Genomic DNA, 12,168 nt, shown 5'->3' with positions numbered 1-12,168 from the left:
CTCAAGGAGAATCAGGGGGCACAGGTGAGTGTAGCAGCCATCACTAAGGAGAGGGTTTTTGGGAAACTGAAGGGTCTGAACGTAGATAAATCACCTAGACCGGATGGACTACACCCCAGGGTTCTAAAAGAGATAGCTGAAGAAACTGTGGTGGCATTGGTGATCTTTTAGGAATCACTGGAGACAGAGGGTACCAGAGGACTGGAAAGTAGCTAATGTAACACTGCTGTTTAAGAAGGGAGGGAGGCAGCAGACAGGAAATTATAGGCTGGTTAGCCTGACTTTGCTTATTGGCAAGATTTTAGAGTCCATTATTAAAGATGAGATCGCAGAGTACTTGAAAGTGCACAATAAAGTAGGACTGACTCAGCACGGCTTTGTCAAGGGGAGGTCATGTCTGACAAATCTGTTAGAGTTCTTTGAGGAGGTAACAAGGAAGTTAGATAAAGGAGAACCAGTGGACGTGATTTATTTAAATTTCCAGAAGGCCTTTGACGAGGTGCGGCATAGGAGACTGTTAAATAAGTTAAGAGCCCATTGTGTTAAGGGTAAGATCCTGGTATGGATAGAGGATTTGCTGACTGGCAGAAGGCAGAGAGTGAGGATAAAGGAGCCTTTTTCAGGATGGCAGTTGGTGACTAGTGGTGTGCCTCAGGCGTCAGTGCTGAGACCACAACTTTTCACAATATACATTAACAATCTGGAAGAAGGAAGTGAAGGCACTCTTGTTTGTAGACGATATAAAGATATGTAGAGGGACAGGTAGTACTGAGGAAGCAGAAGGACTTGGACAGGTTAGGAGAGTGGGCAAAGAAGTGGCAGATGGAATACAATGTGGAAAAGTGTGAGGTTGGAAGGAGAAATGGAGGCATAGACTATTTTCTAAATGGGGAATTGCTTAGGAAATCAGAAATACAAAGGGACTTGGGAATCATTGTTCAAGATTCTTTTAAGGTTAATGTGCAGGTTCAGTTGGCAGTTAGGAAGGTAAATGCAATGTTAACATTCATGTCGAGAAGGCTGGAATACAAGAGCAGGGATATACATCTGAGCTGTATAAAGGCTCTGGTCAATACTCCGTTTGGAGTATGTGAACAGTTTTGGGCCACGTATCTAAGGCAGGATGTGCTGGCCTTGGAAAGAGTCCAGAGGAGATTCACGCGAATGATCCCTGGAATGAAGAGCTTGTCATATGAGGAACGGTTGAGGATGCTTGGTCTGTTCTCATGGGAATTTAGAAGGATGAAGAGGGATCTTATTGAAACATGCAGGACACTGCAAGGCCTGGATAGAATAGATGTGGAGAGGATGTTTGCACTATTAGGAAAAACTAGAACCAGAGGGCACAAACTCAGGCTAAAGGGATGATCCTTTAAAACAGAGATGAGGAGGAATTTCTTCAGCTAGAGAGTGGTGAATCTGTGGAACTTTTTACTGCAGAAGGTTGTGGAGACCAGGTCATTGAGTGACTTTAGACAGAGACATATAGATTCTTGATTAATAAGGGGATCAGAGCTATGGGGATGAGAAAAATATCAGCCATGGTTGAATGGCAGAGCAGATTCAATGGGCTAAGTGGCCTAATTCTGCTCCTATGTCTTATGAGTCAATTTATCATGGCCAATCAACCTAACCCGCATGTCTTTGGACTGTGGGAGGAAACCCACACAGACACGGGGAGAATTTGCAGACTCCACACAGACTACCTGAGGCCAGAATTGAACCCAGTTTGCTGGCTGTGTGAGGCAGCAGTGCCAACCACTGTGCCACAGTGCCACCCTCATAACCAATACAAAAAAAACTGCACAGCATGTTCTTACTTTGGCCAAACAAATGTTTTGTACAAGTTAATAACTGCTTTATTTTTGTGCTGTACATCTTATTTATAAGACCGAAACGCCTTTTGTATTGCTTTACCTCTTGGTAATTTTTAGAAAATTATCTTGACATCCCAGGTCTTTGTTCAAACTCATGGCTTTACCATCTCTCCTTTATATATGTGTATACTCCCAATCCTTGTCTTTCCTCCCAAAACTTCCATCATGTTAAAATACAGACTTTCATCTGCCAGCCCATTCTGCTAACCTAAATCCTTGTGAAGCATTTTGCCAGCTGCCTTATTATTTGCCATCAGCAAATTTCAAAATCGTGCTCTCTATGCCCCAGCTCAAATCATAATATATTTTGAAAAGAAAAGTGAATTTAGCGTTAACCCCTGGGGTACATATCTTCCAAGACTCTAGTCCAAACAAAACCCATAAATCCTACACTTAAATAAAAACTGCAAATTATGGAAACACAAAACAGCCCAGTCAATATCTAGCAAGAGAAAATAAAGGGTGTTCTAACTTAATGTCAATATGCTGTCAGCATCTTTTTTTTAATGGCTGACGTCTGAAATCCTTTGGATTTCAGCATTAGCAGTTTGATTTTCTTTTATATAACCCCATTTTTGTGTTTACTCAAGGCTGGGGAGGCAAGTCACTGAATTTATTTAAGAAGGAAATAGATTTCTAGACACTAAAGGCATTGAATGATGTGGTGAGAGGTGGGAGCATTGCACTGAGATAGAGAATCAGCAATGATTGTATTGAGTGGCGAAGCAGGCTCATAGGGCTGAATGACCTATTTTTCGATGTTTCTAATCATTGAATGGCTTGTTGAGGCACACAAAGATTGAACTAGGACGTTAGACTCCTGACAAAAGTGCAATATGGATGTTATTTCTTTACAGGCACTTCTTAATCTCACCAGTTATATGTGATTAGAACATGTCTCACACAAATAAGCTGTATTCTTTTCATAGGCCATGGGGTTCCCAGTTTCATACATTATAGATCAAAAATTCCACTCTATCCTCATCCATCCAACTATTGTATATGTGCACAAAACTCCTGGAGGTAACTTGGTTTTTGACATGGTTTTACAGTTGCAAATTACCATAGACTTCAAGTTCATTGTCAAAAAAGCATGCTGGTCCCAGTGTGAACCTTGTCTTCTCATGTCCTGTTGTTTTTATTGAAATTTTTTTTAACTTTTCAACTTCAGAATTTGGCTGCAGGGCGTATAGAAAGTTGCAGGTGTTTCATCCATGTTGCTAAAATGACTTAATGGATTCTCGCATTTTGGCCTCTGTCCGATGATGAATCACAGAAAACTGGTCATTTTTACATCAAGGTATTTTGGTAATCTAAGCAATCTTGGTCTGCTGCTGCAACACTAGGTTGCTTTGTTCCATAAAATGGCTACATCTATTGGTTTACCCAACAAGCTGTTGGTCTGAACTCTGCCGGACTGGGTTTGATTTGCTCCATTTAAGTGCATCATAAAGAATTGCATCTCTGGTGATGATATTACCATTCCAATAATTGTCAAAGACGCATTCTGATACGCACTTCGCGAGATCAGGCCAGTATCTGGTCTCTATTCTGATAGTGCATTTGGTCTTGGGCATCTTAAAGGGCCAAATGGCCCACACCTACCTCTATTTTCTATGTTTCTATCTTCTTCAGTATTGATTTCTCCTTCCATTCTTGCACCAGTTTTTCACCAACACCAAACTCCCTTGCTGCAGCGTAGCTATTTGACGAGTTAGTAAATGTTATGAATTTTAGCATGGAAACATCTTTGTACTTCATTCCCTTACCTTGAGGACCCATTTCTGTTTGTCAGTTGCCATGCCATGTACAGTCTGCTGTGTATACCTTAAACTCCTGCACATCATCTTCACAATACAGTCTTATAGCCTGCTTGATCTCAGCATTAGGTAAGCATGGTGTGTATTTCTGGGATGAAAAACTTAAGCTGATTATTATGCAAGTGTAGCATTTCACAGCTGGAAGGGGGGTCGACTTGTATGACAAGTATATGTAAAAGTATGATTTTTGACATTGAAAAGATGGGATAGACTTGTAAGCTGTGATTTGCAGTACATTTTCTATGTATCTTGTGATTTTCCTTAGTCCTATATAGTTAATGTAAGGTTAGTCGTTAAGAATCATTAGCACTGCTGCCTCACAGCATCAGGGACTCAAGTTTGATTCCCACCTTGGATCTCTGTGTGGAGTTTGTGGGTTTCCTCCGGGTGCTCCGGTTTCCTCCCACGGTCCAAAGATAGGGTTAGGTGGCTTGGCCATGCTATATTGCCCCTTTTGTGTTAGGGGGACTAGCTAGGGTAAATGCCTGGTTATGAAGATAGGGCCTGGGTGGGATTGCGGTCAGTGTAGATTTGATGGACTGAATGGCCTCCTCCTGCAATGTGGGATTCTATGATTTATTCATGAATTCTGTGTGTTAATATTTTAAGCTTATAGGAACATGTGTTTTGTACCCTAGTTAATGTCAAACGAATATCAGAAAAATCTAATTTTCAAATAAATCATTGAAGTGCCTTAAATATACTGATCTTACTGTGATAATATCTACCTCCACAAAGCTTACACTTTGGGACCTGTGGCTGTCATAGTACTTCATTTCTAGAGCTAGTGGTTTGAATCTGCTTTCCTGCAAATATTTTCTATGCTGGGGACATGCTGGACTAGAGCTGTGTTTGTAGTCCCTGAAACATTGTCATTTTTATGCCTGATAAAATCTCAGTCTTTGCTACTGCAAAAAGCAAATAACATCATGATTTTTTTGGTGACTATCTGAGAGTGCAGCAGGCACAGATTAAAGCACTGGAGTGTCAGTCTAGATCAGGGACCTGAGCCACATGTGGTTCACAAACATCTCATTTGCGGCTCTCAACCTTTTCTGGTTGATTACGTTAGCATGAGAAAAGCCTAGAAAATTAAATTGTGAACAATAAAAAGTTTCTTGTTTTGGGATAAAAAGCTAATTGTTATGCTGCACTATAGGGTTTCAAATGATTATTTTAACGAAAAACACCATTATGCTCTAAATAAACCTGCTCATAACTACACCAGGGTTACACATAACGCCTTTGGTTTAAGGAACAGGTTTTATGGTTGTGACTGTTATTATTTCTATTGTAGTTGTGATGATAAATTCTCAATATGCTATTAGAATAAATGAAGTACAGCACAGGAATAGGCCTTTCAGCCCTCCAAACCCGTGCCAATCATGATGAACTAGCTAAACTAAAAAAATCTTCTGCCTTTACTTGGTCTGTACCCCTGTATTCCCTCTTTTTATATACCCATCCAGATGCTAATATGCCTGCTTCCACTGCCTCCTCTGGCACCCATCACTTTGCGTGAAAAATTTCCCTTGCATGTCTTCCTTAAACTTGCCCCCCTCGCTTTGCCTGTCCTATAATTGACCCTAGGAAAAAGCCTGACTATTCACCCTATCTATGCCTTTCATAATTTTGCAGATCTCTATTAGATCTCCTCTCAGCCTCAGTCTTTCTAGTGAAAATAATCCTAGTTTATTCAACCTCTCCTCATATTTAAAAGCCACGTTTAACCTGGAAATCAATAGTCAAAAAACAATCTTTCTTTAACTTTACTGACAAAATTATTTTTAAAAAATAATGCCAAAATCGCAATAATTCAAAGTTAGCTTTAATTTTGTTTTGGTACAGTAATTCAATGTGTGCTTTTTATCATTATATATCTATATATTATGTGTATGTGTGTGTCTATATATTTAAAAAATTATATATTTTACCAGAGGCACTAGTTGATTAGCCTATTATTTGGTTTAAAAATGTTGAATTTTCATCTTGTAACTCCCAGTAGTTTTTATCTTAGACAATTGGGTCTTCAGGTAGAAAAGGTTACTTACCCTTGCACTAGATCATGTGTTCAGGAAATAAAACAGCAATTACTTTCCTCTCAGGAATGTCATCAGAGACTAAGTGTGGAATTTCGTGAAAAAAATTCAAAGTGTCTAACAGGCAAGAGAATGGTGTGGGGAGTTCTTGCAGCCTCAGCTCACTTGTGAATCTGGCTGCTGAGCTCTAGGGATGCCATTGCATTAGTGCCCCAATCTCCCAGTACACTGTCTACGTAACATTCTGAGCTTTCTGTTACCTCTCTCCGCTGCCATGGCAGTGTTCCCCCATTATCACTCCTTCCTCCATGGACATCCCCTTGTCAGGCTGTGCTCCATGAGCACTGCTCTGCCCTACCCCTGGAGTCGTGGGGGGAAGAGGGGGCTTCAGTGTCCACTGGCAAGGCCATCACATCTGGTCCTTGCTGGTGGGGCCCATCTGCGATCCTCACTGGTGAGGACCTTGACCGGCAAGGGGATTAAGGTAAGCGAGCCCAGGCGATAGCGTTCTAGGCTTTTTAATGACATGTAAAACATGCCATTAATATTGAAATCAGCTTTTGCCCCCTTTCTGGGCTTGAGACTGATTTCGCTGGCAAAGCTGTGCTGGCAAGATCACAAGGGTTGAGAAACCAGGCGTGGCAAGCTGGTATGTTCATGCCCAAACTCTATACATGCAAAAGTTTTGAACGTTACATCTTGACATCCATTTCAAGGTGGAATAACCAGGATAGGTTGTTAATTTTCATGCTGGTTTCCTCTGATCTGGGACAGCAATTTACCAGCACCCACCAGCCAATCTGCAAATATCCTTTATAATCAAGAAATAACCTCCAGATGATTTCCGAATGGCAGGTCTTCTCTTATAAGGACCCAGCTATGTTGAGTATAGCTCTGCCTGAGCAAAGAACAGTTCGTGCACCTAACATGGTGTGACGCTTCAGTTGCGGGGAAATGATTATTGTTCAACCTGGCAAGCAGCACCATGGGAGATTTACTTTCTTGCTAATTAAGTCCAGTACCAACACCACTTTGAATGTATTAAAACATCCCAGAGTGTTTCACAGGAGCATTATTAAACAAAATTTGACACTGAGCCACATAAGGGGATATCCAGTCAGATGATCAAAGACTTGGCCAAAGAATTAGGGGAAAGAGGAAAGTAAAGTTGACTGGAGAGTGGAGTAGGGATAGAATTCCAGGTCTTCAGGCTGAGGTAGCTGAAGACACACCTAACATTGGAGTGATTAAAATTGGGGTGTTCAAGGGTTCGGAATTAGATGAGCGCAGATATTTCACTCTGCTCCTCCACTGAAGGTAATGAGGGATCTTGCAATATGGTCCCACAGTTGGTTCCAGCCCAACTGGCTGCACCTGAACCAGATGATGAGTATTAACAGATATTTCAGTTTGAATGATAGTGAAAGCATTAAAATCGTGGAATCCCTACAGTGCAAAAGGAGGCTATTCGGCCCATCGAGCCTGCACCAAGCCCTATTGCTGTAACTCCACATATTTACCCTGTTACCCTGAACACTGAGGGGTAATTTAGCATGGCCAATCAATCAAACCCACACATTTTTGGACTGTCTGAGGAAATCAGAGCACTATATCTCCATGCCATCCCTAGATCCGAACTTGATCTTGCCCACTTTTGCTGCTCAAATAAGCACTTTCTCAATCAGAGCAGGAAATTGATGTCTCTTTCCTTGACTTCCGATGCTAAGGCCAGCCTATGACTAGCGTGACTTGCTCTTACTGACCATTATGAGTAAGCTTGTTTCCAGTAGTATGATGTTGAGGGGTGGCACAGTGATTACCACTGCTGCCTCACAGTGCCAAGACCTGGGTTTGATTCCTGGCTTGGGTCACTGTCTGTATGGAGTCTGCGCATTCTCCCCGTTTCTGCGTGGGTTTCCTCCGGGTGCTCCAGTTTCCTCCCACTGTTCGAAAGACGTTCTGGTTAGGTGCATCGGTGTTGGAGTGTGGGGACTAGGGGATTTTCACAGTAACTTCATTGCAGTGTTAATGTAAGCCTACTTGTGACACTAATAAATAAACTTTAAAAAACTTTGATTCAACACATCCTATAGTGGAGTATCTGGCCACTACAAAAATGTATTACATCACCTGAAATGTTAACTATAGCATGTTTATGGTCAATGAATTCAATGACAACTGATGTGGCTTTACAGAGCAGGATGAAAACTGAATGGTTCAAATGCTTTCTTTTAATTACGAAATATGGTGTCTCAATGTGCTATATTATTTTGCTCAGTACATTGATGAGTTTGGTGAGGCTCTCAGAATAAATCAATTATTGAAAATTTTGGAGCACTGACATAATCCGAAAGAAAGTGATTAAATGTCGAGGTTTTCTGTCTGGATTGTGGAGTCTGGACATGTGCTGCCTAGCATTTCTAATCCATTAGTGTCAACTGCATTTAGAAAATTGCATTTGGCTTTGCTCACCAAATTTCCAAAGTGACATTGATGAATTGGACAAGTTTGGGAGACAGAAGCAGTTATTTTGCAGAGTTTGATTGCTTTGTTACAGTAAAAAAAAAGTTTACAAACAGGTTAGATAATTCATGATTAGATTTTTTTAAATGGTGAAAGATCAAACAATGGAAAGACTTTGAAGTAAATTAGGCCAAATAGAGTTTACGGATATGATTTCAAAATTAAGAGGTCAGAAACTGAACGTGTGAATTCAATTGAAATTAACTCAAAAAATAAATCGGATAAAAATCAGTATTTGAAAGGAAATATAGCTGAGGGTTTCTGCAAGGGCCCCACTGAAAATGATAACCTGTCTTGCATTGCCAGTTGTCCTATAATGTATTTGTAACATTTTCTGTTTCTAACTCCAGATTTTGAGCATTCCTTTTCTCTTGCTTTTAACAAAAGTTTTTAAAGTTTGTTTATTAGTGTCACAAGTAGATTTACATTAACACTGCAATTAAGTTACTGTGAAAATCCCCTAGTTGTCACACTCTGGTCCCTGTTCGGGCACACTGAGGGAGAATTTAGCATGCCAATGCACCTAACCAGCACGTCTTTCGGACTGTGGGAGGAAACCGAAACACCCAGAGGAAACTCACGCAGATGTGGGAAGAATGTGCAAACTCCACACAGACAGTGACCCAAGCTGGGAATTGAGCCAGCGTCCCTGGTGCTGTGAGGCAGCAGTGATAACCACTGATTAAACTTCAAGTTAGTAAAACATGCATTCAGTATTGGGGGTCTAGTGTTAGGTAATTAATGTTAGTTAATTGCCTAACATTAATACCTAATGCCATACTACCATTTAGATTAAAAGAACAGAGCTCGTGAGGACGGCCTCAACCGGGATCTTGGGTCATGTCACTCTATCTGTAACCCCCATGACTTACCTGAACTTGCAACATCTCCTGTCTGGAGACAATACACATCTCTTTAACCTATGCTTACTGCTATCGCCCCTCACATTGTCTGCACCTTTAAGACTTGATTAGCTGTAAAGACTTGCATTCTAATCAGTATTCTGTAAACTGTGTGTGCCTGTATATGCACTGATGTGATCAGAACTCCCCATTTACCTGATGAAAGGATAGCGCTCCGAAAGCTAGTGGCATTTACTACCAAATAAACCTGTTGGACTTTAACCTGGTGTTGTGAGAATCAAATCATTGCCAGCACTTGCAATCCAGGTTCGCCTGAATAATGAGCAGCTAACACCATGGGACAGTACTCCAACTAACCTCGAGAGCAGAGAAAACTAGCAAAAAATAAGTTTTTAGGATTGATTTGTCCTTTCCTTTCTAATTGTTTCTGCACAGCAAATTTAAATAAGTTAATTCAGGTTTGAAATAATTGGCCATTTGAATTAATACATCAGGATCATGAGGAATAGTACCTGATGACATTCCTGATTACCATTACTAATGAAACCTGATGAAGGACCGGATTGAGGTGTATAAGATCATGAGGAGTAGGGACAGGATGAATAGGAAGCAGCTAAGGGGCATAATTTTAAGGTGAGGGAATCTGAGGAAAAGATTTTTCATCCAGAGGATGTTGGGAGCCTGGAATACACTGCCTGGGAGGGTGGTCAAGGCGGAAGCTTTAAAAAGTACATGGATGAACAGTTGAAATATCATAACATTCAAGGATATTGACCATGTAGAAAGTGGGATTGGTGTAGATTTAGTATAGTTTTGTCAGTGCAGACCTGATGGGCTGAACAGCCTCTTCTGTACTGTATGACTCGATGACCATCCTGTACCTTTCCTGGCTGCATTGTTTTATTTATTTGGTGAGACATTCACAACAATGGTACCTAACAGGACCAATCCTATTAGATTTGGTGCCACAGTCTAGACTAACTCATTTCATTGACTAATTCTAAAAAAAACTCAAAGCCACCAATGTGTAGATATTTGAAGAAGTTGAATCAGGTAGCCAGAAAACATGTGAAAGATTTTAATAATTTTTCTAAAGTGACTATTTGTGGGGTGTTTATGGTACAAAATGATTGTGGCATTCACATACAGAACAAGGGTCACTGTACCTGGATGAAATAAATAAATTGCAAAGCATTTGAGACATTTTAACATAATACTTGGTAGGTCCTTTGCAAATGTGTGTTATTTTCTGGCTTGCCTCATCTATGACACTTCACAAGAAGGAGAGTTCTGTGCCCAGTATGTTATTTTTCAACTAAGCTAAGATATCTAGATTAATTTGCCATTGATAGGATTGCAGTTTGTGATACATTGCACACACAAAAGCACTAACTATAGGCTCAAAGTCATGCATTTTATGTGAAGCACTTTTGTGTGGGCTGAGAGATATGATGAGATGTTAAATAAATGCAAGTTCTTACTAATTAATATTTATCATACATCTTTCCACAGATATGTCTTGCAAGAAGTATCCATCTTTTGTCGACAAGGTCTCAAGTTCCAGCACTCAACAGAATTCATGTATACAGGATATGCAACCGTTCATCTATAGGCCAGTGTCAGGTAACAGAAATAGTTCTGGCAAGAGAAACATACATTTTATTTACATTGTCACCCAAATTGAGAGATGCCTCTTGTGATTGTTGATTTGTTGCTCTTCTCACTGAGTCACTGGACTTTCTGTTGCCTCAATAATGTCTCCTGGAATGTAGAGATGAGAAGGAAACTGGCTCTCGGGTTTTCTTATTCTTCTATAATGGCTAGTCTCCAATTTGGTGATGTTTTTCCTGCACTTTGGTAATGGCTTGCTGCTACGATACAGATGCCTTGCTGTCATAGAATTCGTACAGTGCAGAAAGAGGCCATTCGTCCCATTGAGCATGCATCGTCAACAATCCCACCCAGTTCCTAATCCCTGCTGATCCCCCTGACAGTAATGGGCTATTTAGCATGACCAATCAACCTAATCCACACATTTTTGGAGTGTGGGAGGAAACTGGAGCACTTGGAGGAAACCCACGCAGATGCAAGGAGAACATGCAAACTCCACACCAACAGTTGCCGAAGGCGGGAATTGAACCCTGTCCCTGGAGCTGTAAGACAGCTATGCTAACCACTAAATGTCACTAACTGGATGGTTTACCTCCAACATTGCAGATGGTTTTCTGCCAACATAATGGGAGCATAGGAGCAGTTACACAAGCATACATATGAATTAGAAGCAGGATTAGGCCACTTAGCCCTTCGAGACAGCTTTGCCATTCAGTAAGATCATGGCTGATCTAATATGAACCTAAACCGTACATTCCTGCCTGCCCCAGATAATCTTTCTCCCACTTACTTATCAAGAACCTGTCTACCTCTGCTTTGAGAAGTGAATTCCAAAGAACCCCGACCCTCTGAGGGAAGAGAATTTCTCCTTATCTCTGTCTTAAATAGGTAGCCTCTTATTTTTAACCAGTGACCTCTAGTTCTAGATTATTCCGCAAAGAAAACCAATCTTTCCACTTCCATCCTGTTAAGTTTCTACAGGATGTTTCAATCAAGTCATCTCTTAGTCTTCTAATCTCCAGTATTAGAGAACCTGCCTATTCCAGATACTGGTGTTGTAAACCTTTTCTGAAATGCTTCAAAAGTATTTAGATCACTCCTTAAACAAGGAGACCCATACTCTCCATAGTACTTCGGATGTGTCCTCACCATTACCTTGTAAATTGAAGCTTATTCTCTCTACTCTTACATTCACTCCCCCTGGCAAGAGCTAATATTGTACTAGCTTTCCTAATTACATTCTGAATCTGCATACTTAGCTTTTGTGATTCATGTACTAGGACATCCAGATTTCTCTGCATCCAGTTCTGCAATCTCGCACCAATGAGATAAAATGCTTTTTTATTCTTCCTGCCAAAATGGACAATTTCGCGTTTTCCCAGATTATTGCCTATTTTCCAGATCTTTGTTCACCCATTTAACCATACTGTATTAA

At 40.6% G+C, this 12,168-nt stretch overlaps 1 protein-coding gene across 1 annotated transcript in view; it reads left to right on the top strand.

Annotated features, from left to right (window-relative positions):
* The window catches only part of timm44 (translocase of inner mitochondrial membrane 44 homolog (yeast)), an 80,442-nt gene that overhangs the window by 10,819 nt on the left and 57,455 nt on the right, over nucleotides 1-12,168 (top strand). Inside the window, exon 2 of the mRNA XM_080212700.1 lies at nucleotides 10,635-10,745. Within this exon, the coding sequence (XP_080068826.1) occupies nucleotides 10,635-10,745 (111 nt within the window). The remainder of the gene's footprint in view (nucleotides 1-10,634; nucleotides 10,746-12,168) is intronic.

Source organism: Carcharhinus amblyrhynchos, chromosome 26 (assembly GCF_965287045.1).
Source record: "Carcharhinus amblyrhynchos chromosome 26, sCarAmb.v2.hapA, whole genome shotgun sequence".
Classification (NCBI taxonomy): Eukaryota; Metazoa; Chordata; class Chondrichthyes; order Carcharhiniformes; family Carcharhinidae; genus Carcharhinus; species Carcharhinus amblyrhynchos.
This window is presented reverse-complemented; position numbering and strand designations above follow the sequence as displayed.